Here is a 27,442-nt window from a genome sequence, read left to right on the forward strand (position 1 = left end):
TTCATGCCTTTTTTGACGAAGGTTTAATTCCTCACAACAGCAAAGTTGGGAGTGGAAGGAGATGTTCAGCATCTTCAAACTTCTGATTTTAGGGTCAAATGAAAACCCCAGGATATCCAATTAGCTGAAATGAGTTACTCAAGGCAATAAGACCAGCCAGCAGGACAGCTGGGGAAAAAAAAAACAGCATGTCCTAAATCACAACCCGGACTGCATTCATTGAACTGCGCAAATTCTGCCATGAAAGTAAAAATAGTTAGATTCTCCCCAGGGAAGGAGTAGGTCACTTGAAAGCAGGAAAGAGCCACAAAGAACTCTTTACTGTAAGGGTACAAACTTCCTTGCTCAGTTAATTCCCAATGCAGTGAGGATGCAATAGATTCCTTTGTAACCTTCTCTCAGTCCTCAGAAAGTTGTCTGGAGTATAGTACAGGAAACTGAATTAAAGAAAATTAAAGGGACCTTTCCATTCTTCCCCCAGCTTAGGACAAGAAATTAACCAGGCACGTGTCAGTAAGTTTCTCTCAGGAGCTCTTCTGGTCCATCCTAAAAACCCTGATTCATAAGCAAGCTTAGCTTTGCTGAAGTTATTTATCATCTGAAACTACCTCAGGGCACCAATTTATCATTAATTTAATTGGAGATGCACCTGAAAAGGTGAGACAGACAATCTCTACTCACATAGGCATCCCCAGAGAGGAGTCATATTCACCACTCCCATAAGTATTTCTTTCATGAAACAAGCCCTGTGCTCAGCGACCCAGATCCAGGAGAGCCTACACACCTCCACAAGCTGGCTTCTCCTAATGACAGTGACTTTGTGCCTGCAGTACTGAAGCTAGGAATATGCCGTTTTCATTTTTATTTTGTCAGATCAGACTAAGTATATTTATTAGCAGCACGCATCCTGCCAGGACTATGTTCCCACTACAGCCTGTACACTGGGATGCACAAAGGATACAAAAGCTAGTAACAAGAGTCACAGGGGAATCACCCTTGTTTCTGCACATGCACCCTTCCTAAGTACTGGGCTGGAAGCCAGGATGTGGAGACTTAGTTAACCTGGGGTCTCAAACACAGAGGGGATCCTCTAACAGGACTCTTGGATCCTGAGCTGAAGTGATCTGGAGACAGAGATTGAGTCCTGATATTCACTTTAACCAAAGCATTTGCTAAACAGTGGAGAGAGAGAAACTGATGCAAAAATTTGTGAAATTTAGGAAGATGACTGTGAATGCTGTATACCTCACCCCTGCTTTGTGTAAACAAAGCCATATGTTGCACTGCTTTATTTGTACCACAACCTCCAGAGCAGAAAACGGCCTCTATTTTCCCATAGGATGAGGCAGCATGAAGATATTTTACAGTCAGAAAATCTCACAGGTTGTGGGTTTTTTTTGCAGGCTGCCTCAGGCTTATATTACAACCTTCCCTTCAGGCAGTCTGCTACTCAAAGTTGGTGATTTGCTGCATTTCTTAAGCCAACAATGTACCCAGGCGTTGTACTGGTGTAAAAAGGCAATGTGCAAAAGTACACATTCATCAGCTGTGACCTCGTTTCTAAACAACACTTGATACAAGCTAATCAACCTCTTACAAATACGCTGGCTGTCATGAATGCCTCTCTCTGTCAGGATTCTTCCTTTCCAAGGCAGGGAGGAAATTTATTTAATAGGAAGAACCCAAAAGGGAAATGCAAAGACTTACATGCTACTTCATCCAGAGCTGTTACCACAAACCACACGACTTTCCTCTCAGCCATTTTTGAACGGAGGGCTACAATTTTCTCTCTCCAGCTGACCCCTGCAAAACACAACATGGAAGGCTACAGTCACCAACTTCAATGGATATAAGGATGGAAACCCAAATGCACTGGATTTTGGAGAAATTCAGAGCACACTGTTTTGCTTGCACTCTTCAGCCCTGCCTCGTAACCTGATACTAACCATCTCAAACTTGCTCTTTCCAGACATCCACAGACTTGTTTAGAAGTTATCCAGCTTCTAGCAAATGATCTTATGACCTTTCAAGGACAAAAGGGCCATAAGTCTGACCACTTTCTCAACCTAACTACAGTGGATCATACTAGGTTCCAGCAGAGTTTTTCTCACCGTTTTGTAAGACAAAACAAAATGGAGACAAAGCAGTAAAAATAGTCCACCCATCAGGAGTAAAGTTTCTCACCTGTATAATTCAGGTCTAGCACAATGAGAGGCTTGCAGGGCCGCTGAGGACGGTCTGTCCAGATTGTATCAATCAAGTTCTCTTTGACAGGTACAAGATCGTGGCCAGCACTTCTCAAGACTTTGGACATCCTCTTCCACTGGTCTACCAAAGGGAAAAGACTTAGGAGTAGTAGTTTCAAAGAATGCATACCAATTGAATAACAGTCCCGTTAACTGGGGGTGAGCTTGGGAATCTGGGTCTCCTGCTTTCTTTCTAGGTTCCCCTTCCTCCTTTTCCCATAAAACACAAAGGAAAAACTATTATAATTACAGCTTCACAAATGCAGCCAGAACCAGATACAGAACCTTGCAGCCCAGGAGCTTCATAGTACTGCTGAAGAACTGCTAAGCCAGGAGGCAGAAGACACCAGAAGAAGCCACCTCATGAAACACTATAACCATCTCCTCTACTCTTGTGCAGAATCATATTAGTCTAGACGAGGGACACTGCCATGAGTCAGATTCTCTGCTAATCTTAACAAAGGAAAGATCTCCCCAGTGATCTTTAAACTGCGCTGCATGTTCTGAAGCATGAATATACAAATATTTGTTCATCTGGTATAATTGGCACTTCTCCACAAATGTGTTTCCTACAGAGAAAACTAAAGAGATGCTGAGATCACCAAGCATAAGGAGCAGAGTGAATTCTGCTTTGGTGTTCTGGCTTAAATGCTGGCCAAGGCAAGCCTCTTTATGCTGAAGTGCCTGACACAAGCACAGAGAAAAGAAGGTGGACTGGGACACCGCTTTTCAGATAAGGTGACTGTAATTCCACTGTAGATCCACAGTCACACAGTCAATGCACTGCTGCAAAGCTCTCACTGTACATGCTTAAAACCAAAATCCAACCTATTTTGCATAATGGTTTAAGTCATCACCACTACATCTATGCTGAAACACAGTAAAATTAAGCTGTATATCATCACACAGCAGCTTAGCCAGACAAGCAAGGAAGCAAAATTAACTGCCCAGCCCAGTTATGAAATCAAGTAAAACCAACCAGCTGGAATTATGGAAGGGTCCACTCCCACCTTCGAGCCTTCTGGGAGGACACTCACCAGCCAGTCTTCCTGAGTTGGGGTATCTTTCAGACCTCCATTGATTTAAAAGAGAAAAAAAAGAAAGAAAAAAAGAGGTTGAAATAAGGCATCACACTACCAAAAAAGTCAAGTCCATCAGACTTTTCCTAGTGCATGTCTACACCAATGTGCAAGAAGAGTCACAGGACCCTAAAGCAGGAGCAGGATCTGAGATGTCTTGTGTGATGAGGTCTCCCTACTTGTTCTATGCTCCCATCCTCCTGCATACCCATTTTCATGAGCGTCCAGTTGTTATCCATTTGATTTGCTGCCTGCAGGAAGTAGCGCCCATCAGTCCACATGGCTGCATGCTGTTCAGTTACAATGGCAGTACCTAGGCAGGAAGGCAGAAACATGAGGGTATTTAGAGGCCAGAAGCCACTATGCAAAGTCAGACAGTAGTGAGCATGTTTGAAAAACACCTAAATTCCCCTTAAAATCAATCTGGCTCACTGTTCAGTAGTCCCTTTACAGTGGAGATATTCACCATTTCCCCTACACTGTTACCTTCAAAATCCTACTACAGACAGCAGAGACAGCTTTGCAGCCTACTGAACTGCCTCAGATACATTCAACTTAGGCATATCTCATCCAGTGCAACTGGGTAAACGGGGCTTTCCAAATCTTCTGTAACAGAGAGTGTGATCTCCACCTGCCTGTTGTCACACTAACACATACCAGGCACCCTGACTTCATCCCATCTTCTTACAGGCAGGAAGCTGTGCTCTGGTAACTCACAAGAAAAAGGTGTTACTAGGCTAGCAGAAGTAGGTATCGCTTCCAGATGTCAGCTGTATCCCTTTCCCAAATGTTACAGCTTTAGCTGAGATGGCTGAACGGGAACAATGAACAGAAACTTCTTTCTGCTGGTTTCAATATTTGTCCTATTCCACTAATTCCAGATGGAGGGATGCAGACAGACAGACAAACAAGAACTGAAGCCCAGATTAGCAGAGTCTCCAAATGCAAATTTTTTGTCTTCTCACTAACTTCTGCCCTCTGAAACCCAATTTTAAGGTGCTTCATCATGAAAATATATGAAACAGAAGTGTTTTCCATCAGGTGAGTTTAAAAGGTGAGCTCCTGGGTGACACTTCACTGATTTACTGCATGCTAGGCCGGGAACAGAGACCTTCCAAGTACATAATAAGGGCCCAAAATAGAGAGAAAGGTTAAGAAGAGGCCATAAGGAAGGCATGAAATTAACACAGGATTATCCTTTAGCATCAGCCTTCAGCCTTGAATTTACAACCTTCCAAATGAGGCCCCTGAGCAGTACATAGGAACTGATACATAGACCCTCTAAACACATAGGCAGCAGTACTAATTAAGCCAATTTACAAGTCGGGGAGAAAAACACCTAAAGAGATTAAAGTGACTTTCCAACAATCACACAGCAAAGAAAGTTACACAATCACACAGCAAAGAAAGTGACATAGCTGAGGGTACAGCTAGGGTAAAAACTAGGTCTCTTGACATAGACCTATCCTAGAGCCAAGAAAACATCCTGTCTCAGCAAGATAAGTAAACTTTTCCACAGTGCTCGGTTTCCAAATGCAACATTTTGGCCTTGGCCTTGTTTAAACAGAAGGGCTAGCTAAAACCCATCTACTACTCACCCAACCCAAATGGGCAATGTAAAAATCTGTTCGTGCTGCCTTCTCATCACAAGAAATGAACAAAGGATGTGAGCATCATATTAAAGAGTTAACAGGATTTTGCTTTATGAGAGGTTCATTCAGGGGTCAAACATTTTCTGAAAACTTGTTATTGCATTGATATTACATAATTCCAGTGGGCAGCCAAGATATTATTCTGCAGATGCTGAAACGCGAAAGACCATCCAAACAAGCTTTTTCCTTTTCCATTGTGCCTCAATGCCATGAATGAGACTATTTCTTTACAGAGGAATTCTGTAGGTTAGCAAGAAACCCAAGATCTGGAAATGTACCTGCGGAGCCATCAAAGCCAGAGATGAACGCCCGTCTGCAATCACAGGGTGCAATGTACTCGCTCTGGAAAACAAAAGAGGCAGGAATTATTTATAGCAACACGGAAAAAAATAAATCAGCTGATGACAAAATACTCTGATAAGCTTCCCCCTCCCCCCCTTGTGCAAAAGGGCACCACAGAAAGAAATTAGTTAAAAAAGCCTGAGCTTTACTCCACTGGAACATTTAATCATCTGTGATTATACTGTATTTACATCCAACTGGTTTGGGGGTTTTCGTGCATTTTTTAGCGGTTTTTAAGCTGCAGAACTTTTCTCCCATAAATGTCTGTAAACACTGAAGTGCCTCAGAGTTTGCAGATGTTTACTTCACACTCAGCCTCCCCTTTAGGCAACAAACAAATGATGCCTTTGAAGCTGCAGTGTGAAAGGAAGAGAAACCAAAAGCATCCCTTGATCTGGAGACCACAGTAATCAGCATGTAAAATCTGCAATAGTCACTACCTTCAATGAAGTCCCCTCACTGGAATTTAACAGAGTTCCTTTAAGACTTTGTTTTCCACAATGATGACATTAGGAGGAAAAAAAGAACACATCAAGGTGATAAAACTATGAAGTTTAAGCCTTTAGGACCTTTCATAATTAAGATGCTGAACCTGTCACTTCTACCCTACCTACTCAAACCCCAACTACACCATAAACTAAGGCTTGCTGGGTGAGAGGGAATCAAAGACAACTAGTTCATCCTCATACCAAGCCCATCACAAACACACTTTGCAGGTACTTTTGCTGGCAGTGTTATGAAGAGTCTGAGAACATGCAGATACCTGCCAGTCACAGAGGTGTACCTTGAAATGGCCACACATCATTTGTATGGGATCCCATTCTGGCAAGTTCGGAGGTCAGAACTGCTGAGCAGACCCATTCATTAACTAGCACAACTCAGCAAATCAGCTTAATCCAGGCTGACAGCACTCATGTTCGGACTGCAAAACCCCTGGATTGGTACCTTACAAATGGTCTGAAACCAAAGTGTGTTCCTTAGCCCAGAAAACTGCTCTCTCCGCAGCTGTGGGGAGAGAAACACTTTGGGAAATAAGCTGAGAAACCGCAGTCCAGTTCTCAGGAGGTTTTAGTTCCTGCTTTCATAGATATTGCATTTCTTGCTCTCTGAATATGACTGTTTTTAAATCATCTGCTCATTAGATAATATTCCCTTCAAATCTGCTCCCCTTCACTGTACTCCTAAAGAAGAGAGAGGATTCAAAAGCACAGAAGTGAGAGAAAAGCACAAATTGCAGCAGTTCTCAATCACTAGAGGCCAATACTTGAGTTCTGCTTCCAATCACCCCAAGGTCAAAACCCCTGCACACCAGCCACATCCCTCCTATCCTAGGAGAGGTTACCACCAGTCTCCACTAACCTGCTGAAACAGAGTCTTAGAAAAGCAAAGCCCATGGCCCAAAAGAGGATCTTGTGGAGCAAGTTTTTGCTTTTGACTACCTGGCAAGAACCCTGGGATTACATCCAAGAAATCCTCTATTTTAACTAACCACACATAGGAAGAAACAGGGTAGGTATCAAACCACAAGTGCATTCTGCTCCAAGGCAGTCGCACTCCCTGTGTCTCCTCCTGTCCAGCCCCATAGCCTCCAACAGGCTGCCACAGAATCATAGAATCACAAGGTTGGAAAGGATCTTCCCATTACCATTGCTACCACAAGCCATTAAACCATTAGTGGTTCCAGTAGCTCCTCATCCAGATGCCTCTTGAACACTGCCAGGGATGGTGACCTCCACCGCCTCCCTGAGCAGCCATTCCAGTGCCTGACCACTCTCTGAGAGAAAAAGTTCTTTCTAATGTCTAATCTAAACCTCTTCTGGTCCACAGACAGTAGCTGCAGGGATGAGATGGGCCACTACATCCCTCAGGATGGGATGCTCTCCGTGCACCTCTAGGTGATGAGATGACCCAACCACTGCACCATTAACCCTCCTCAAAAGAACAAGACATCAGTAGGCAGAGGACAAAACCATTCCAGGAAGACAATCAAACATCAGTTCCCACAGGCACCCATATCCCAGCAGCAGAACAAGGTGATGCTGGACTGGAGAATAACCCTTCATATCAAAATCTCCTAACAAATATTCACCCTGTGGACTGCTACAACTTCTGCTCCTCTAAACCTTTCAGCTCACAGTTGAGGTACCATCTCCACAAGGATCCAACACCTGCAGGAAATGCTGGAAACTTCCCACCATGCATCAGATCACTAAAGATTTCTGAAATCAGACCAGTGATTTATCTTCCTTTTCTCTTAACCTGTTCTCTTTTCTCGACACAACAGAGATTACAGTCTAGTTTGCTTGTCTATCAGTTTTAGATCTGCTAAAAGTTGATTCAACTAAAAAAGACTTTGATTGAATGGGAAATATCTCATACTGTCTCATTCACCCACAAACTCAGAGAGTTTTAAAAGTTTAACATGAAGTGGATGGGATTTCGGAGGGCTTATGAGAGATCTGGAGGGGAAGAGGGTTCATTCATCTGTCAGTTTGAATTCCTTCACTCCCACCTGTTGTGTTCCATGCAGCAACCCCTGCTGTGCAAAGATGAGCCCATACTTTGCACAAGATAAAATTACAAGGGGGAACACCTGTGTATGCCACACAAAGTACAGACCACAGCAAGGTATTTCCCTGGGGCTTGTCTTGCAGCTCCCATGGCCTTCAACCTGGCCTTTCTCAGGCTTTTTGTGGCTGCTCTCCCCCATGCCTGTCAGTCCCAAGCGTGCAGACAAAATGGGGGCTGCATCAAAGAGACCCTCAACCAAACCAGGAAGAACTCAAAGGAATGAGTGGTGCTTCTCACCAGTCTGCATGGCTGTTCTTAGCATCTTAAAACTTATTCTGTTCAGGGCATTCTAATGTGAACCAACAAAAACTGCAGTTCACTGGCCTTAGTGTTACCACACTGAAGCCATTAAAGAACATGTGCTGCTGTGTGTTTGGAGGGAGATCGGTATTTACTGCCAAAAACCCAACTACATCAGTAAGATCTGGAACAGGTCAGTGCAATCCGTGCACAAGCCATATCCTCTTTTGCTTTATAGCTCTGCTGATTCCTCAGCTAAGCACATGTGTTTTAGAGGAGCAGAAGACTGCCAACCCAAACACAATGACCTGAGCTGGGCACGTACCTCCTTGATGTAGAAGATCAGCCAGATGTGACCAAATTTGTTTTCACTGAGTCAAGACCTGAGGTGTGGAAGCCAGAATCAGGTTAGCAGTGACTGGCTCCAAACCCAAGCTTCAACATAAACATCATTCTCACCCATTAAGGACAAAGTTCCTCCAATCACTGTATATCCTCATGAGGTAGACTCCAGATTCAATGTCAACTGGATAACTCAACATAAAAATGGATATTGCACTTACGACTGCAACACCCCAAAATCTTAGACAAGATTCTTAGCAGAGCCACAAAGAAAATAGGTGCCTCATTCCCAGAAGCACAGCATTTCATCCCTGCACACTCCTTTGACAATTCAAGCCACAAGATCTACCTCATACACACAAAAGCAAGCAGGATTTTTTGTACAGACTTCAGCCCACTTTTGGCTCTTCTTTCTCAACGGCCTATGGGCCATCCAAGCTTCCAAGAAAACACCTTGTTCTGATTTCTTAGTACCAGCAACAAAATTTCAAAACAATCAAAGAAGCCAAGGTTAAGTGCTGGCTACAAAAGCCACAAACACAAGGTATTAGAAGCCTTGGGTAAGCCAGAATCAGAGCCAGCTGTGTGTGAGAAGTTCTGCAGGTCCTTCATCTCCTTACACAACTAAGCACAGAAACCAGAGGAAAGAGCTGGCGGCAAGCCTCCAGGCAGCAATATAGCCTAAGCCTTTTGGCATTGTCTGCAAAACCAATATTAAAAGCATGACAAAAGCCCAAAGCTCAAACATTCCCAGTGACACTGGTTACAAAGAAAAGTTAGTCAGCAAATTGTAGCATCAGTCCAATTCAGGGATTTCTTTGAAACCAAAGAGGGAATGTTCCCCTGGTCTAAAACCAGCATCAACACCACAGGAGAGAAATCCCTCTTTGTTGATCTCTTTGTTGACATGGATCCCTGGGTAGCATCAACAACAGCTGAGAGAGGCAAAGGCAGGAAGTAACTTGGGCTACAGGGAGGAAAAGGCACAAACTCAGGTATCATTAAGCCACAGTTTTCTGAGTCATGAAAGGAGCTGGCTAAGAATACACTCTTCAGGCCTGTAAAGTTCCTATTTGCATACAGGAAAGAAAGTCTTGCTTGGAACATACAAAAACTGCAAATCTCAGCTCATCACAAGTTATCTGGAATCAGTAAGGCTGTGCTGGGATTAACAGGTTTCCGCCTATGCCTAAACCTGCAGCAATTCTCAAACCTCACAGACAGAATCCTGCACTAGCTAGTCAAGAGGACCAAAACCAGCAGCTTTTAGTAATCATTTTCCATTTAGATAGATTCATTCTCCAAAGAAACCTGATCAACTTGCCCAGCAGGAAATAGCAATATGGGGTTCTCTACTTAACTGCATTCTGTCAAGGAAAAAGAGAGCAACAGAAAAACCCAGAAGTCCTGAGGGTCACATTCTTCAACTCACATGACAGCACTTAACATCTAGTGAAATGAAACCAGAGTTATATATGGACAGAGGCAGCAGCTCGAGGCAGGAATGTAGCAGACAATAGCAGCTGCAGAAAGTGCCTTCCCTCTACCTGCCCAAGTTTGGTCTCCATAATAGGAAACATGATGCTGCACATACGCTCCCAGGGCACAGGCAAGTCTGGACCCAGCACACCTCAGTGCCAAGTCGAGGGCAAAGGTTCTGACTGAGTTGCATTTTGCTCTAGTACACCCTAGGGTAAAAGAGAGCTTTGGATGTGAGCCAGAAAGGCTTCATGTCTTTTGTTTCCTGAAAATGGCTGAGGAGGAAAAAAGGCCTTAGCTGTTCTTAGGTCTCCAAACAAAGCAGACATGAGTAAAGCTAGCAAACAAACAGGCTGGGGAGGTAAAACACAGGTCAATAATTTAATGTCATGGACTACAAAAAGCAAGAAAAGCAGTGGAAGGAGCACATAAAACAGCTGCCACCACAGGTTACCACACTGAGCCACTTCTCTTGTCTTTAGCACACAGAACTGCTGGATGCAGACCAGACTCCAAAAGGAAGTGTCATTGTGACACCCATTCCTGACTCTCCTAAGGCCTCTCTGCAGAGGATCTGAAGAGCTTTACCATAAAGCAGCAAATTCCAGCAAGAACTGGATCTAGTAAAGGGAAAGCTCTACAACCACTAGACATAAGAGGATGTCTTAGTCAGGAGGTGCTAATAGAGAAACTAAAGCCCAGATAATGCTTTTTCCTTCCCACATAAATCCATACTTTCCAACAGTCAGGATGGGGACAGCAAGTGCTCTGGCAAGCTCTTTTCTCCCTGGAGACAATATGATGAGAAATTGCTGGTGGAACATCCATGCTGATTTGTTACAAGAACATAAAAACTTCACTCTCTTGAATAGATTCCAGAAACTTTTTCCAACACAACGGTTCTCAGGTTACTCAGGCCATTATACTAGAACCATGAAAGTTAATGAATGAAGGATGATTTCTGTTATCCTCAGCTTGCTTTTCTTTCTTTTTTCTTTAAAGGAAGAAAAGGTAAAATCATTCCCATAATTCATCCATCCATACCTGGTGGGCATCTCCAGAGGGCACTATGTAGGCTTGTACAGGCTCCTGGACATACCTGGGACTCTTCATGACCTGCCGCAATTGCTTCAGCAGTTCTGTTGTAATTTTTGGACTCATCTTCCCACCTGAAACTAAAACAAAGAACAAAACTTCAGAGCTTCTTCAGCCATCTGAGGCCACTCACACACATGGGGCTGGAGGCAATAACCACTAAAAACTCCAGAAACACCCTTCACATTCCTGCAAAATGAGAGTTCAGTCAGAACCCAGTGAATCAAAACCTGGTCTGCACTATTAAGGTTCCCTACAAACTCGTGAAAGATAGGTTTGCTGAGCTTAACATGCATTCCATCCCTTCATGGCAGCTCAGATATGCCCAACAGCTTGAGGAGCCCTGTGACAACCAAGGAACATCCTAGAATGTGATGTTAAATGTTCCAGATCCCCACATATCAGAAGTAACCCCACACACAGGAAGAAACTTTCAGTCTTTTCACTCTGGGGGTAGAAATATTGTGGCTTACATGCCACATACATACACACTGCTGGGAGAGCAGGCCATGCATTCTGGGGACTCAGAAATGGACCAGTTAAGAAAGCAGTTTTTAACACTTTCACTGTAGCCCAGGATTTCATACTGGACTGGGGATCAGATTAACTCAGATAGAAGAAATCTGTTCCCAAGGACTGAAGAATTTCACTGGGTGCATTCACCTCTGGGCTGCAGGCCAGCTCACACAGCAAGAACACAACTGTAATAGGAGGAATGGCCCAATGAGCTCCTACAGGTGACTGCAAGGGGACTTAAGGCAGCTTAAAGGAACATCCTCTAAAGACCTTTGGCAAAAGCTCCACACAACTCAGCTGGGACCCAGCAGGCAGGAGTGGGGCACAGGTGGATGGAAGGGAAAACAAGCATACAGGTCAATCACAACCTCTTGCTGTGGTTATGCAATAGGTGAGTCTTTGGTGAGGGAAGGAATGTCAACCTCTCTGTTTGCTACCCAAAAACCACAAGTAGCTGGAGCCTGCTGTGAGCACCATGCAGAGATGCAGGAAGCCATGCTGCTGTGCTGGCATGCACAGAGGCTGCAGTGGCAGGCACCTGCTCACTGCAGAGAATGTGCAAGCTGTGCAGGAGGCTTGGTCTGAAAGTCTATGACGATTAAGTAACTTGAACATCTTCAGAGATTGTCTCCATTTTCTTTACTCATGTCTCTCTATCAGTGCCTAAGAAAACAAAAATCCCCTTCCCAATCCTCTACCCATTTATTTCTAATTTTTAAGGACAGACTGGGATCTTGTAACTTCAGTGCTACCAAATTCTAGGGCAAGGTGGATAAGCTCAGTGTTCCCTGAATGTCAGTGCTAAGCAGTACTTCATTCTGACTAGTTTGTTTAACAACTCACTTCACAGACATGTCCACAAACAGATTATAGATGACAGAAGCAAATAGCATGCAAATACTTTTTACTTATCCATGCTCTTACTCTATTTACACCTCAGTAGCCACCAAAAGCCCTAAGAAACATCACGGTCCTGTGCCAAAACACAATAAGGTACAGTCTCTGCCCTGTGATGTTTTGTCATCTAAACAGGAAGGCTGCCTCCAAGAAAGGCAACGTGATTTGACAAAGGCCACACAGCAACACTGTGACCAAGCCAAGAGCTGAATCAAAATCTGCTGCTTTCAGGTGTAAAGATCTCAACCTGAGTCTCCCGTTTACACCTCAGCACAACAGGTTCTTAGCACACCAGATGAGTAACAACCCAGCTGCCCCCAGGTAGTGTTTTAAAATCCAGAACACAAGAAACAAATAAAGATAATAAGTCACCATTCTCTCTACCATCAAATTGATAACTTGACCACAGTGCTTTCAATGGGATTAGATTATACCTCAGATTTATTTCCAAGACAAAATTTGTATTCTTTTTCTGCAGTTTGCAAGCTTTACTGTACTGTGATCATTTCTGCATCCTCTGTAAGAAGTTCCTGTAACATTCTACAACACCACAGCTGATCTCTGTTCAGAAAAACACAGAGGTAAAGGAGCAATGAGGACACAACTTTCTTTCTAGACCTGTGCTTTGACCCCAGGAGCCAGAAAGTCTCATTTGAACAGGCAAGGAATGACAAGGCTTTGCCTTTTAATAAAGCCCCTTGCTGACAAGCCAAGATTTTCCTAAGCTATTTTCTCTGAGATCTTTGGTTATCATTCACTCTGGTCTTCCTATAAATTTCTGCAGGTGGTCTTTCCTTCCATAGCCGTAACTGTAACCTGCGTGAAGCTAACACAGCTTATTATTATTTAATCATTTCAGTGGTTAAAACCAAACAGAGTTCAATTAACGGTGCAGGGTACGGTCTCATTCCCCTCCCTACCCTTCCAGAGGTACCACACCACCCCATTACCTGCCCACGCTGCTCCCCACGTCTGGACTCCTCTTGCTTCCCCTCACACCAAGCACCATTCAGCAACTTGCCCGGCCTTAGAAATGTCCCTGAGAAAGCAAAGGGCAGAAGTGAAACGCAGCACAACCTTCACCCCCCATAAAACGTTCTTATATGCCAGCACAAGGCTCAAAACGCCTTCGGGCTGTAATTCAGTGCCGAGGCGGCCGGGCCTGCTGGGCCTTGTGATTAAATCCTGTGTATTTTTACACCGATTTGTTTCTGCAGCCGCTCTGACAGCGTTCAGCGTTTTACAGAAGGGAACGCTAAGGCCGAACAGCAGCAACAACACAGCAGCGCTGCAGGGAGATGGAAGCAGCAGAACCCTCAAGGTGCCCGTGTGGTACACGATCTATACACCACACATCAGTCAGCCCCCAGGGAACAGGCAGAGACACGGGACCGGAGCCGGCCTCCACAGGCCGTGGCTGACAGACAGAAGCCGGCGAAGCGGCTGAGGGGGCCGCCCCGTGCTCCGTCCCGCCCAGGCCCCTCCTGCCGCCCACCGCCCCGCTCGGGCCGGGCCTGACCACCCCCCATCACCCACCCATCGCCTCCCCATGGCCCTCACCTGCCGCCGGCCCCACCACCACGTCAGAGCCCACGTGCACCACCGCCGGCCGCCGCCGATGACGTGACGGAGCAGCGCCGGGTCACGGCACGACGGAACGGGGGGGCGGCTCCATCACAGAGGAGCTGCTTCCTGCGGGGTTATGGAACCTGAAAGAACGGCTACATGGGGGTCAGGAAGCATTTTGTAGGCATCTGATGAAGCCGGTGACAAGTCCACTGCAGCAGGAAGCACCCAGCCCGTTTGGCAGGTGGAAGATGTATAAAAATATTGTGGTATTACTGCATTTTCTGCCCTGTGGTGCAGACCAAGACAGCAAGAAGACCTAAACCCTCGAGTTCCCAGTGCCAGGGCCCTTATTTCACCCACAGAATCACAGAATTATCGAGGTTGGAAAAGACCTAGAAGATCATCTAGTCCAACCATTACCAATACTTCCTGGCTAAATCATATTCCTCAGCACCACATCCAAGCGTTTCTTGAACACTCCCATGGTCGGTGACTCCACCACCTCCCTGGGCAGTGCATTCCAATGCCTGACTACTCTTTCCGGAAACTAATACTTCCTAATGTCCAGCCTGAATCTCCCCTGACACAGCTTAAAACCATTCCCTCTAGTTCTATCACTGATTACACGAGAGAAGAGGCCAACCCCCAGCTCACTACAACCCCCCTTCAGGAAGTTATAGAGAGCTATAAGGTCTCCCCTGAGCCTCCTCTTCTCCAGGCTGAACAATCCTAGCTCCCTCAGCCGCTCCTCGTAAGGCCTGTGCTCCAAACCCCTCACCAGCTTCACCCAGCAGACCTAGAGAGCTCCAGGCTCCTAAGTCCAAGTTAATGCCCCAGCTTTACTTCATCTGGTCCAGAGATGCCCTCATCAGGCAGGGAAAACCACTGGATGTTCAGCATCATGGTTCAACCAGTGTCCCGACCCAGCAGGACCAGTGTCAGGCCTGTGGGTGAGCACAGTGAGGGCTCAGGGTGCTGAGATGCAGCCCTATGGATGCTGATGGATCTTTAGGCTGAAAGAGCCAGCAGAGGACTCTTGGCAGCACTGCTCGTTTCACTTGAATAGTAAATGACTGGTAAGTTAAATAAGAGAAAGTGAAATGAGCTTTCCTGTTAAGCCCAAATGCTTATTTCCTGGATGTTCTGGGTCTCTGGGAAGCTTCTAATGAGCTTTCCAGTGTAGATAATGTAAAATATTTTAATAATTCATTTATCGAGCAGTAATGTGAATGATATATAATCTGAAATGATTGAAGAGATGAAACTGGCTTTTCTAAGCAGTTGCTGAATCTCAGTTAAATGATGCAACTTCTGTTACAAAGGTGTTTTATGAAAACTGTTCAAAATCACAGCATCACAGAATTGTAGGAGTTGGAAGGGACCTCCAGAGATCATCGAGCTCCTAACTAAATTGTCCTAATTGAGCTATCTTTTATGTTCTTACAATGCTATATTCTATCAGATTGCATATGAGAAGGAGAGAGAGAGGGCAGTCTGGCAAATAGCAACCAAAACTGCCTGAGACCAATTGCCATGTGACAGAGCCATTAACTCTGTTGTAATCTTGATCCATATCAAGAGATCAAGGCCAGGAAATAAACCTTAAAAGAACTCCCATTATCTTATCAGCCCTCCTATACCCATGATACCTTTATTACATCTGTAGCTTTCCTTTCCTTCACCTTCTCTTGCTGGGTACAGATGAGAGTGAGACTCCTGTTTTTCAGTCTAATCTTCTGAGATGGCCCATTTCCACCACCAAGCTCGGAGCTTTTTAATGGCATTGGTCACCTTTGGCTCTTAGTGCAACTCACTGAGTCTGGGAAGGTGAAAGTGGAACCAGGCAGCTCCCCGCAGACTGCTGATCCCATGCAGTGTGCCATGGAGAGACAGCAATGGGAAATTTGTAGCATGAGGTTTTATCAGCACAAACATTACCAGGGTTTGGTTACCAGCATGCCATGTTTTGGCCTGGCAAAGCACTGCTGTCGCACAAGCTTCCGTCCCAAAAAGCCCTGTGAGACACCAGGCCAAGAGCACAGGCATAAACTCATCTGAAAGCTACTGGGAGGTTTTAGCTCTGCTTATAACACTGGGGGGTGGTCTTCCAGGCCTGCATGCCTCTTCTGTCCTATGTGGGCTACCTCTCTTCCTGCTTCAGGCTATTTCACACTATGGCTCCTTCAAAAGAGCCGATCAGCAGAGACTGGGGAAAAAAAAACATAAGCAGTTCTAGTTGTTCCTAAACAAGCTTTCCCATTGTTCTAGTGTTGGCTTATGGATTCAGCCCCTTTGAAGAAAGATGGCCTGTGTTATGGAAAAGTGAGGGTGACAGACAGTCTGCACGAGACACACGTTGCTATGACGTACAGGAAAAGGATGAATGCTTCACACCGTCCTTGTCAGTGGAAGTGCAGGAAGGAGGTGAGTGAGGGCAGTGGGAAACTTCCACCCAGCCTATGGCTGCACTGCCTCTATTACATCCTTGCTGTGCATTTCCAAAGGTTAAAAATGCTCCTCATTCATTACAGGGCTCCTCTGGCACTGAAAGCTTTATCCGCACCAAACTAGTGACGTGTGTTGTAGGAACCTGTCCCCCCATGCCAGAGTCCATATTCTATGTTCCTATATATGTTTTGCTGGAAGGAGAGCAGTGCACCTCACTCTTCTAGTATTATATGCAAAAAGGAAGATGAAGGAGAAGCAACACAGCAAGGATTCCCATAATCTAGCTGCAGCTCTGCCAGGAAACACAGTGTAAAAGTTCCTGTTTTAAGATGAGAGATGAGTTTTATTGTTAGCAGTCGTTATAGCAACGCGAGGTGCCAGCAAGCAGTACGACTCAGCACGTTGCAGCAGACCCAGACAAGTTCAAGGCTGCTGCTGAATCTTGTTGCCAAGGCAATGCAACATAAGGCAAGAGCTTGGAGAAATGACGGCTGCCGACAGCTCATGCCAGCAGGATCCGTCTGGTTCAAAGGGAACTTTTAAAAGTAGTGGTGGCTCCAGCAGCACAGCCACAGAACGAGGACAAGGGGCATGCAGGGATGGGGGAAGGAGCCCAAGGAGAAGCATCAGCAACAGGTAATGCAAAGTGTTGCATCTGACAAGGATGACTTAGCCTGCAATGAGACTTAGCCCATACTGCATTTTTTTGGAGGAAGTAAAAAAAAAAAAAATCACATAATACTATTTTTTAATATTTGTTTAACTTGGGCAACCGTGCTTGAACTTGAATGGGAACTTAGGCTTTTTCCCAGTAGTGCTAACAGCAAAAATGGTTTTGTTCCGGGACATGGCTATTGTTGCTGCAGTAATAAAAGGCATGAAGTAGCTCATTTCAATTTTATACTCATTTCCAGGCTTCTTAAGCATGCTTCATGGCAAAACATTCACTAGAAAAGAGCTGGGCTGCAAGTTGATTATTCTTTCCTGGCTACGATCATATGCTAATGTTAACATAAACATAGACAACATGCTCTGAGCTGAAGGAAGACTACTACCCCAAGGAGTCAAAATAGATGATCAGTGCAGAAGAAATGAGGTGCATAACGTTGATTTTAACTACCAAAGCAATAGTTTGGCATGTGCTGTGGGATAGTAGGGAACTAACATGCAATTACTACCAAAGTGCCTCTAACAGTTACACAGTACGCTTAGATAAATTTGCCTGATATCTATTGACCACTAAAAGCACATTATTTCTTAAACAACTACTACAGCAGTATTCTGATCCAATCCTACTTACATACCATGCATTTTACACTTTCATGTACTACCAATGGCTAAAAATAACCTTATCTTTTCCTACTCAAGGACTATTCCAGCATGTGCAACTTGAAGTACAACAGTAATCTATCCATAGTATTCCTGAATCTACCAAATGTCCCATGGTGGAATTTGTTCTCCTGGAACCTGCTGTGGTTGTGGAAAAGTCATCAGGCCTGCAAGCATTTTGTACTATCTAAAAATGGGAAAACAAGATAGGGGAAGTGATTTGTCAAGTGTGCTGAATGTTTTCTGTGTGCAATTGTGTGCAGAGCCATCTCTACTAACCTCTACCACAGTAAAGATTTTAATTAACTGTGAACATTTTACTACTGATTTGCTGTTTCTAAGCTATGGGCCAAGAAGCACAAAGTGACTGGTCATGTGCTTGCAACCATCATTTGTTTTTCAGCAGTTAAGTTATATTCAAATAAGCTAACATTCTGTACTTGCAACCTTTCTGCTGTTAAGTACTGTTACCAGTACTTTTCCACAGTTGCTGTAGCTTGCTATGAGATATTCTGTGATCAGAAACAACAAAACACCTGGTTCAGGCAATTGTGAAGAGAAATAAGATGCAGCCTAAGAGAATGTTTTTTACTTTAAGACTGTCCATTGTATAAAAGAGACAGAAGAATCACAAAACTGGACACTAGCTTTTTTATTTTTAACAAGAAAGCAAAAGAAAACTATTTTTAGTTCTAGCTGAATTTCTCTGCTGGTGATTCCACACGTGATGTTACTTCTTAATATATCCAAAAGAAGGTTTCAAAGTCATCCAGAATATCTTCCATTTTTCTGAAGAAATATACATACAGAAACCTGGCCAATAAAAAGACAAAACCATATGGGCAGGATGCTTAACTTGATCTGCAGGATCCCAAGCTGTTTCCAAGATCTGGCTCTCCTGTTCACAGATCCCATCTGCCCTTGATGCCAGTGATGGTAAGACCCTTTTTGGAAGGTGTCTGCTCTGTCTTTGCCACCCTGGGTGTGCTGTGTGATGTCTTTTCCAGGACAGATGGAATGTACAGAGGAAATTTGGAAGAATCCAGGGCTGAACCGTGCTGCAGCTAAGAGTGCCTTGGCATGCACTCTAAAACATGGGGGCACAACCAAGGCTCTTCAACTTTCTTCTGTCTTCTTCCCCTGTCCCTTGCTGTGCATCTATTTAGTCACTCAAGAGCCAGCCCTGGAGAGCTGGGACAAAACATGGAGCCAAGGCAGTATCATCAAGATAGCTACAGATAGTGAAGAAGACAGAGCTATTTCTAGAGTGATTAATACTATTAGCACATGCTGAAGCTTAAGGCTTAACATAAGCTTTAAAGGGATGGATTTTGATGTAAAAAGTGAATAAATGAGACAACTGTCAGAATAATGAGTGCTGAACCATATAAAGATCCTTAGCGTAGGAGATGCGAAGCCCTCCCTGCTGGCCTGTTTTCTCTGAAGCTGCTGGTACAATTCTCATTGCCCTTCAGACTGGAGAAACAGCCTGGCAATGGAGTGTGGCACAAAGGTAGCCAAATGAGCATGCAACAAGGCCGTCTTCATAGCTAACCGAGCACACCATATTTTAGCATGAGCATAGCCATGGAAATAGACACCAGTAGCCAAAGCTGCTAGCCCCAGTTGTGCTGCTGGAGCCTGCTGCATCATGTCTGTGCTGCCCTGCTCTGTGCAGACCCAGATGCTTGTAAGAGTACCAGTCTGAGGGCTCATCCTCTGGCTGAATTAAAAGCAAGTCTCAGAGGGCACATCTCGCTCGATCATCCTCTTGTAATCCCCATTGCGGAGTTCTTGATGCCATAATTGAAAACCTGCTGCTCATCTTTTGAAAGTCAGGTTTAACCCACCATAGGGAACTCCCAGAAGGGCAGAGTTTTGCATGAACTGTTACATACAGGGATCAGGTTTAGTATTTCTCTGTTTTTCTTCTCTTGACACTCTGGTCTCACCAGAGAGCAGGCAAACAAAAGCCAGTAATAACTGTACAATACATCCTCTTCCCCAGTTCCCTTTTATTATCCCCAGACTTCCACACTATTTGTTTAGCTCAGTATATCAAATTGTATGGTCAGCATTCAAAAATACACCCTTTTCTTTCTCACACTAGACATTTGGAAAATAGATACTTCTAATGGATCCACCAATGTGCAGTGGGTTTTGTTCCATCAGATGTATCCATTTCTGTGTAGTAGCTAACTAAGCCCATACAGAGCCACATGATCCCCTTTCCCATCTCGCCTTATGGCCTCTGAGGAATGTTGCATTGGCTGCGAGGGAATTACTAGATCTTGGCAAGACACGCTAATATCCTCGCAAAGACTTGTCAGGGACCAAGACTTCAGCCTCCAACTATTTCCTCTGATAAAGCAGAGTATTCACAGCAGTTCATCAGTCTCGAATCAACAGTTTGACTTTGTCTGAGAGAAATGCAAGATCCACACAGAGCTCTGCAAGCACTGCCATGCAGCAGGATTTGTAGCAGAAATACAGTGTCAGATCCCACTGGAGTCATCAGAGGCTCAGGACACTTTAGTCTGGGCTTGGGAAAAAGAACACCCAGGCTGTGAATTATGGCAATACCTGCTTCATTCTGATTTGAAAGGACATTCTTACATATGAAAGCTTAGACTTATTTGTTTGGAGATGCAAATTCAGTGGAAGCGTTTCCTCTTGAAAACCTGCTTGTGCTAGTACACAAAGTTTGCAGCAGAGACAGAAATACAACCCCATTTCATGACATCTACTCTTTTTTTAACACTGTGTTGTCTTTCCGTTAGCACTAGAAATTTCATTGATAACCCTTGACATCACCAGCATCATTTCTGTAGCTGAATCTAGGAAGCCAGTTGCACAGCATGGAAAGTATTTTTGCTATCTTGTTTTGAACTGCTGATAACAACACCATCAGTGAAGGAACCACATTGTTCGCTTAATGGATGGGGAGGATTCCCCCCCAGGCCCAGCCTGCAGCTGTCCCAGCGCTGTCCCCACAACAGGGAGGCAATGTCCCAGCTGCACATCCTGTGGAGCAGGAGTAGCTTTCTGACAGCATCAGAGGCACAGCTCTGCTGCCAGCAACAGAAGATGGACCATGAAACAAATTCTGAACCAACTCCATGTGAGGAAAAAATGGCATTTGAACGGTTTCTAAGACAAACAGAGCAGTTGAAGCTGCCATGAGATCCCCTTGCTCCAGAGCATGGCACAGAGGAGACCAAGACCAAGCCTTCTGCACAAGAGCTGCACTCCCAGCCCTGGGCAGCCAGGGGGCTCCAGGAAGGCGAGGGCATCATCTGGTGCTCAGAAAGCCCTTAGCCCCATTCTCTTGGTGCCAGACCATCCTAATCACACCTCTGGTGATGCAAAAGGAAGTGAAATTGGTGGTTCTTGTGCATGCAATCAATAGCTTTGAAAACACTCAATCTTGTAGAACTCAGGGCAGAGCTGGCAGATCTGGAGCTGGTTTCAAACCTAAACATCAGACAGGATGCTGGATGAGGATGCAGTGGCTTTGACAGAAGGCCAGGCCCAGCACTACCATACTCAACTGCTTTAGTGTCATCTGAACATTCAGGAACCATTTTCCTAACAAGCACATCCAAGCCTACCAAAGACCGAAGACCTGACAGCCTTCTGAGGAGCAGTAACACAAACTGCAGTCTTGTATAGAGCCTTTTGGTGTCACCCAACTCGTCTTTTTGACCTGAGGATCCAAGTCAGGAAGCCAGTTCAGCAGGTCCATGAGGATGTGCCCATCCAAGTGCACCATCTCTTGGGATGTGTATATCCCTAGTTAGGCTTGTTTATAAATGACATTACAGATGTGCTCAAATGTGGATAAGAGTATCACAGCACAAGGACAGCAAGCCAGCTCCATCAGCCATGCACAACTGGATGTGTTCAAGCCAGCTGATGGGTAATCCTGTGTGTACACATCACAAATCCACAGCATAGCTCACTGTCCTGCTTGGCAGAAGAGTGCTATTGCCTCTTGGGAAACAAGCATTCCTGATCAAAGACTATCCTTATACAGTAAATAATCAAACAAAATTGATGCATGTTTATGTATATACACACACAGTTCTCATGGATTTATGTGATGTTTTGCATATGCTAATGTCAGTCCAGATGAGGGTGCAGGAGCTGATGGGGAAGCTGCAGCTCCATTGAAACAATGGGAATTTTCTGGTGAACTTCAGTGTGACAGAGAAACTAATCTCAGAGGTCGTTAAAGACTTCTGAAGCCTGCTAATTATACATTAGCCAAATCTTATTACAAATAAGTAATAAGTATGGGCACGTTTGTTGTTTTTACTAATGACATTAATGTCTTTTTTGATGACTTGCAGAACTCCAGAGGACCAGATACTCAATTTGCACTGATGTATCTCCCACTCTGGGGAACTTGTAGTTGATGTTCGGTGTCTTTTCACCATCTATCTTGAGACAATCCGAGGTCTGTTTGCTGCACGGTGGTTTAAGCTTCCTCTTCTGCTGTACATTTACACAGATTTAGTACCTCTCTTAGAAAATGGATCTGTGCTCTGTTTTCTAGTGCATAAGTGACTGTATGTTATTCTCTAGTACATAAGTGATTGTACATAGAATCATTTATTACTCTCGTTAAGGGGGATTTGTGCTTTTCCTCCCCCGCAGTTTCCTTATCTCCCTTAGGGCACCGGTGGTGACATGGAAGCCTGCCGTACAGATCCATTTGTCTTTCCCTGCAGAGTCCCAGAGAGTTCAGGCACCCCGGTCAAAACCCCTGACGTTGCAGTTCACTGCGCTCCAGCAGCCGGGAACGAGCCAGACGTGGAGCTGGTTAAAACATGTTCTGCAAAATTATCTGGATTTGCCGGGCAAAGACAAGCGCGGGTTTTCCCCTCGCAACCATTCACATACCTCTGTGGAGGATTTGTTGGGAGTTTCCACCACCTGTTTGCACAGAGCTGACTATGGGTCCATGCTGCTCCGCTCTGCTTCCTGTCTGAGAAGAAGCCGAGACGGTCAGCAGAAACAACCTCACGTCCTTGCAGATGAAAACCATGGAACACAATTTGTCCCGCTAGGGAAATCAGTGCTTTAAGTGCATGAGTAATCCACTGACTTCATAGGAATAGCTCCGGATGGATTTTTTTCAGCGTGCTCTCAGGGGCTGCAGCACATCATGGGTGTGTCAGACGAGCCAGGATGCTCGGTCTGCTGCTGACCTGTGCTGTCCATTGGGGTTTGGGCTGTCCCATGGGCATGCCTGGCCCCTGCCGTGCACCCCAGGGTTCCATCACTGACAAACAGTGCTTTCTTAGCAATAGTATCCCCAGGAACACATTCAGAAACTACAGATGAGGTCATTCCCCAGAGCATGCTTAGGTATTTGGGGCCCTGGACGTGGAGAGGAGCTAAAATCTTACACTCAATTAATGGTTTTTAAAGTGAAACTAGAGCTCTTTTTACAGTACATTTGGAGTCTGTTAATCTGGCACTGGTTAATGATTAACAATTTATTTATCCTTATCATTAGAGATGGTGCAAACATACATTCTTCATCCTTACTCGCTTCAAAAGAGGCATTGGGAGTAACAGCCACCTACGCAGAATAAGAATTGAATGTTATTCATGAATTAATACTGTTTATTCACATTAACAAATCTGAGGCTGGTACATCTCCATGTTGTCCTTTCAAGCAATCCATCAAACAAAATAAGCAAGGGCCCACCCCAAAGGCCCTAAGTTTGACTTTATGCTCTAAACTTCCAAACTTCAGCCCAGGAGATGCTTAGCACAAGACCTCCAGAAAGACTGAGGGTGTGAGCTTTGTCCTACATTTGGAGATAACAAAGAAGTGGAAGCCTGGCCTGGAATCCATCACAGAAACCCCCTGCAGAGCTCACCACGAATGACCCAATACCTGGGCCGAGCTCCTCACCACTTCCCCCAGCACACCTTGAAGGTGGTTTCTGGGCACAGCTGACATCCCGACACAGCATTGCTAACCCCTGTTCAACCTGAGTGTGGATGGTGCTGAGGTGATAAAGCTGGGTTTCTGGGTGCGGAAGGATGTGCTTTGCTTCATCAGAATCACAGATTAGAGATGCCTTTTGAAAAATGTGCTCTGAGCGTGATCTTTTTTCTTCCAAAAATAACTTGTATTTTGCTCATATTAAAAGAGCAGGATGTTCTTTCCTGTCCTACAGGGATAAGGAGGAAATGAGAACTACACTGGTTTTTTTTTAATATGATATGAGCTACTATTCTTCTGGTCTACTGCTGTGAATCTCGATCCCCCACCCCCCAACCCCAGCACTAGGATTTTAATCCCTATGGATCTCATTTTGCTTCATTCATGCCAATGTTCTCCCAGTGAAGCTCTCTTTGATTTCAGCAGGATTCCTCCATATTTACACCTTTCAGATCCCAAGGCAGTATGGATTGAAGGGAGGCAACTAACTTACAACAGAGAATGCTGAATGCCTCCAAGCCCCTTTCCAATGAGACAAAGTCAGCGGAGAGACATGAGTGGGGGCAGAGAGCATCCCTTCCTGTCCTCTGCATTTAAAGGAAAGAGGCTGCTCTTTGGAGGAAATGTGAATGTAATGAACTGGACATTCGAGTCCCATTGTGCTGAGGTCTGACAGGAAACACTTGGGGTTTGATTCAGGAAAAAGTACAGAGTATTCCTTTATAAAACTCTCATAACCCCAACTATCCCGCAGCATTTCACTGCCTGTCTGTCTTTAATGTATATATTCTCACAGCCCTCTCCAGAAGACCAGAAGGAAACCTGGCCACTGGGGAGCGGGGGAGGCATGGGAAGAAACTGTAGGGATGTTTCCAGCCAACAGCCATCCTAAATGACAGCATAAGGCCAGCAGCTCGCTCCCTTTTCAACCAAAGGGACCCCAGAACAGCTGCCCTTGCTGCTGGCCACCACAGTTTGCTATGGGAAGAGGGACACTGCTCCAACTATAGGAGCTATAAACTGCCTCAAGTCTTATGAAAGACCCAAACTGTAAAGACTGTGAAGGAAACCCCATACAACCCAGAAGAGATGGATTGAGGACATAATGCCCTTGACTGAAAAAGGAGGCACCCAGGAAATCTAGTGGTGTACATATATATATATAGGTGTGTGTATATATATGCATATATATATATATTTAACTAGGGCTAAAGTAATTGGCATGCACATCCCCTGAGCTGCTTCCTAATGCACAGCTGCAGGAGGAATTATCTGGCTCTTAGCTGAAGGAACTCCTTAAGAAAGAAAGAAAAAAAAAGATGTAGGCCATTAAAGTGCTAATAAAAAATGTTGATGAATCTCAGAGCAATGCTCTGATTATCTCGCTGTGGGGAATGAAGAACTCATTAACATGAGCTCCGTGCCACTCCTTCCTCCTTTCTCAGAGTTTGGCATAAAGCAAGGAAACAAATGTTTGTGGTTTGGCCAAGTTTCTAATGAGTAGCTCTGCGAGGTCGCCTGATTAGACACATGGCTTTTCAGAGGGCGAGAAGGCTGTGGCACCGTATAAGTGGCAAAGCATGTCTGTAGGATCAGGCACCCAAAAAGGAAGTACTTTACCTGCTGTGTATAATCTGTTGGTTGCTTTTTGAGGGGTTATTTAGCCAAATGCAGGAAAAGTGCAGAAAGAGAGGGGTTTGTTGACACTGCAAACAGGAAGCAACAGCATGAAGCACAGAAAGAATAACAGAGCCCTAGTTCTTCCCAGAGATCCACTCTCCAAAAATGCAATGCTACCGTAGCTTATTATGGGTTTGGTTTCACTCATTAAGGTCTGATCCAGTAGGTTCATCCTGGCTGTTACCACCTTATCTAGTAGTTGCCTTGCCCTGCAGCATGATGCTTCCTGTAGCAGCACCCAGGCTTGTGGCAGCAATCACCCTGCACTGCCTCACCCTGCAGCCACAGCACAGCCCTGTCCAGTGGCATGGCCAAGCACTGCTCCAAGGAGGCAAATGAGCCTCCAGAACTAATGGGGAAAGGCTCTCCCATGCAGGAATGTTTCTTCTTGATCCTGCTTGTGAGCCAGTTATGGACTGAATCATAATGATCTGTCATCTCCATAAGGACTAAAGTAATAGTGAAGCTCATCCATATGCCCAGGAGAAGAAAACTTGTCCTACAATAAACACATAACGATGCATCTTTACATGTCTGAAAGCATTCTGCTGGGATAAGCACTGGTGCCTCTGAAATTCAAATTCCCAGGTGTGTGATCAATGTCACGCAGCACCTTACCATTCAAAGCAGCCTCCCCAGACACCAGGTCTGTCCCCTGCTGCCACATCCTGTAATGACTTAATAAACTTCACCTCAAAAGCAGTGAGATTTTTCCATTCCCAGTACCCCCACTGGATGTTGCCAACTCTCCTCTGATTCACAGCTGAAATGTGTCAGCAGCCAGTTCCTGTCCCATTGTCCCCATGCCAGCACTGTCCCCTGGCTGTGTGAGTGCTGAGAGCGGAGAGCAGGAGCCAAGGGAATTCCTGACCCAAGGACTTCCCTGTAGCACTGCCTTCACTTTCCAAACCACAGCTAAATGGTGGTATTTCTTGGCTTTTTCGGGCTGAAAGTTTATCAAAACATGACACAGCTGTATTTTATTTTATTTTATTTTCCTAAAAGGAAGTAAAAAATGGGGGTAAGCATACAAGGAACAGCCCTGCTATTTCCATGAGTGCTACACTGAATAAATATGAATGAAGAAGGCAGCTCCATCTTTCCAAGTGCACTCCACGTGCAGGTGTAGGTATGCAAGCGCACTTGCTCCTCCTGTACCCAAGGGGAGCTTTCATTCCCTACAAGCACCAGATAGTTAGAGATCCTGTATTAAATAAAGGGATGAGCTGGAATGGCATCTGTTATCACTGGCCAGCACCTACAGGCTCCCAGCACACTGCTCCAGCCAGGTGGGGCTGTCTGAGTGTTGGCTATCAATTTGCAAATTAAAGCACCCCAGGCTGCACAGTGCAATGCCTGTGGATGTTTTTCCAAGGCCCTCTGCAGAGGAACCGGCATCTCAGGGATCAGCAACATCAGAAATGGCCCCCAGGAGCTCTCTGAATCATAGAATCACTAAGGTTGGAAGAGATTACTAAGATCACCAAGTCCAACTCCGTCACATTCCTCCATGCCCACTAACCGTGTCCCTCAGTGCCACATCTTCGTGGTGAACACCTCAGGGGACGGTGACTCTCCCCCCTCCCTGAGCAGCCTGTGCCAATACCTCACTGCTCCTTTGGAGAGGAAACTTTTCCCAATAGCCAACATGAGCCTCCCTGGCACAACTTGAGGCCGTTCCCTCTTGAGCTACTGCTATAGAGTCAGCAGATCCCTGAGTAATGAAGTTTGCCCTGAAACATCTCAAAGCTGATCTGTGTGAGTAGCCTTAATCTGGTCACAAATTGAACTTTTCTAAGCCTTTCAAGCACGTTTTAGGCAACTTTTGAGACAAAATGAATTAAAAATATCACCACAGACTTTTCTTCTTGCACGTAAGCCCTATATATCACCCAGCGGTTCTGTACATCCCGACGGCTGCCAGCACCGCCTGGATATCGCCCAGCAAACCCCAAACCCGAGAAACCACCGACTTCGGGTGCTGAGCAGCACGGA

The 27,442-nt window shown here is 45.1% G+C and overlaps 1 protein-coding gene and 1 long non-coding RNA gene across 3 annotated transcripts in view; one reads left to right on the forward strand and one right to left on the reverse strand.

Annotated features, from left to right (window-relative positions):
* Positions 1-14,106, reverse strand: part of XPNPEP1 (X-prolyl aminopeptidase 1) — a 29,559-nt gene extending 15,453 nt beyond the window's left edge. The window contains exons 1-8 of one of the 2 annotated variants that reach the window (XM_015867127.1): positions 14,020-14,106; positions 13,410-13,498; positions 11,051-11,126; positions 5,256-5,319; positions 3,534-3,638; positions 3,226-3,318; positions 2,185-2,328; positions 1,708-1,803 (exon numbers count right to left, since the gene is read on the reverse strand). In XM_015867127.1, coding sequence (XP_015722613.1) covers positions 1,708-1,803; positions 2,185-2,328; positions 3,226-3,318; positions 3,534-3,638; positions 5,256-5,319; positions 11,051-11,126; positions 13,410-13,468 — 637 coding nt within the window. In that variant the 5' untranslated portion in view covers positions 13,469-13,498; positions 14,020-14,106. Of the gene's footprint in view, positions 1-1,707; positions 1,804-2,184; positions 2,329-3,225; positions 3,319-3,533; positions 3,639-5,255; positions 5,320-10,995; positions 11,127-13,409; positions 13,499-14,019 lie in introns of both variants that reach the window. The other variant, XM_015867128.1, reaches the window with a different exon arrangement.
* A 59-nt stretch (positions 14,107-14,165) lies between these two features.
* LOC107316054 lies at positions 14,166-26,780 on the forward strand. The gene is made up of 4 exons (XR_001556159.2): positions 14,166-14,269; positions 16,297-16,452; positions 16,560-17,112; positions 22,539-26,780. It is a non-coding gene; the product is annotated as an uncharacterized LOC107316054 (long non-coding RNA).
* The last annotated feature ends 662 nt before the right edge of the window (positions 26,781-27,442 follow it).

This window comes from Coturnix japonica, chromosome 6, assembly GCF_001577835.2.
Source record: "Coturnix japonica isolate 7356 chromosome 6, Coturnix japonica 2.1, whole genome shotgun sequence".
In the NCBI taxonomy this organism is placed as follows: domain Eukaryota; kingdom Metazoa; phylum Chordata; class Aves; order Galliformes; family Phasianidae; genus Coturnix; species Coturnix japonica.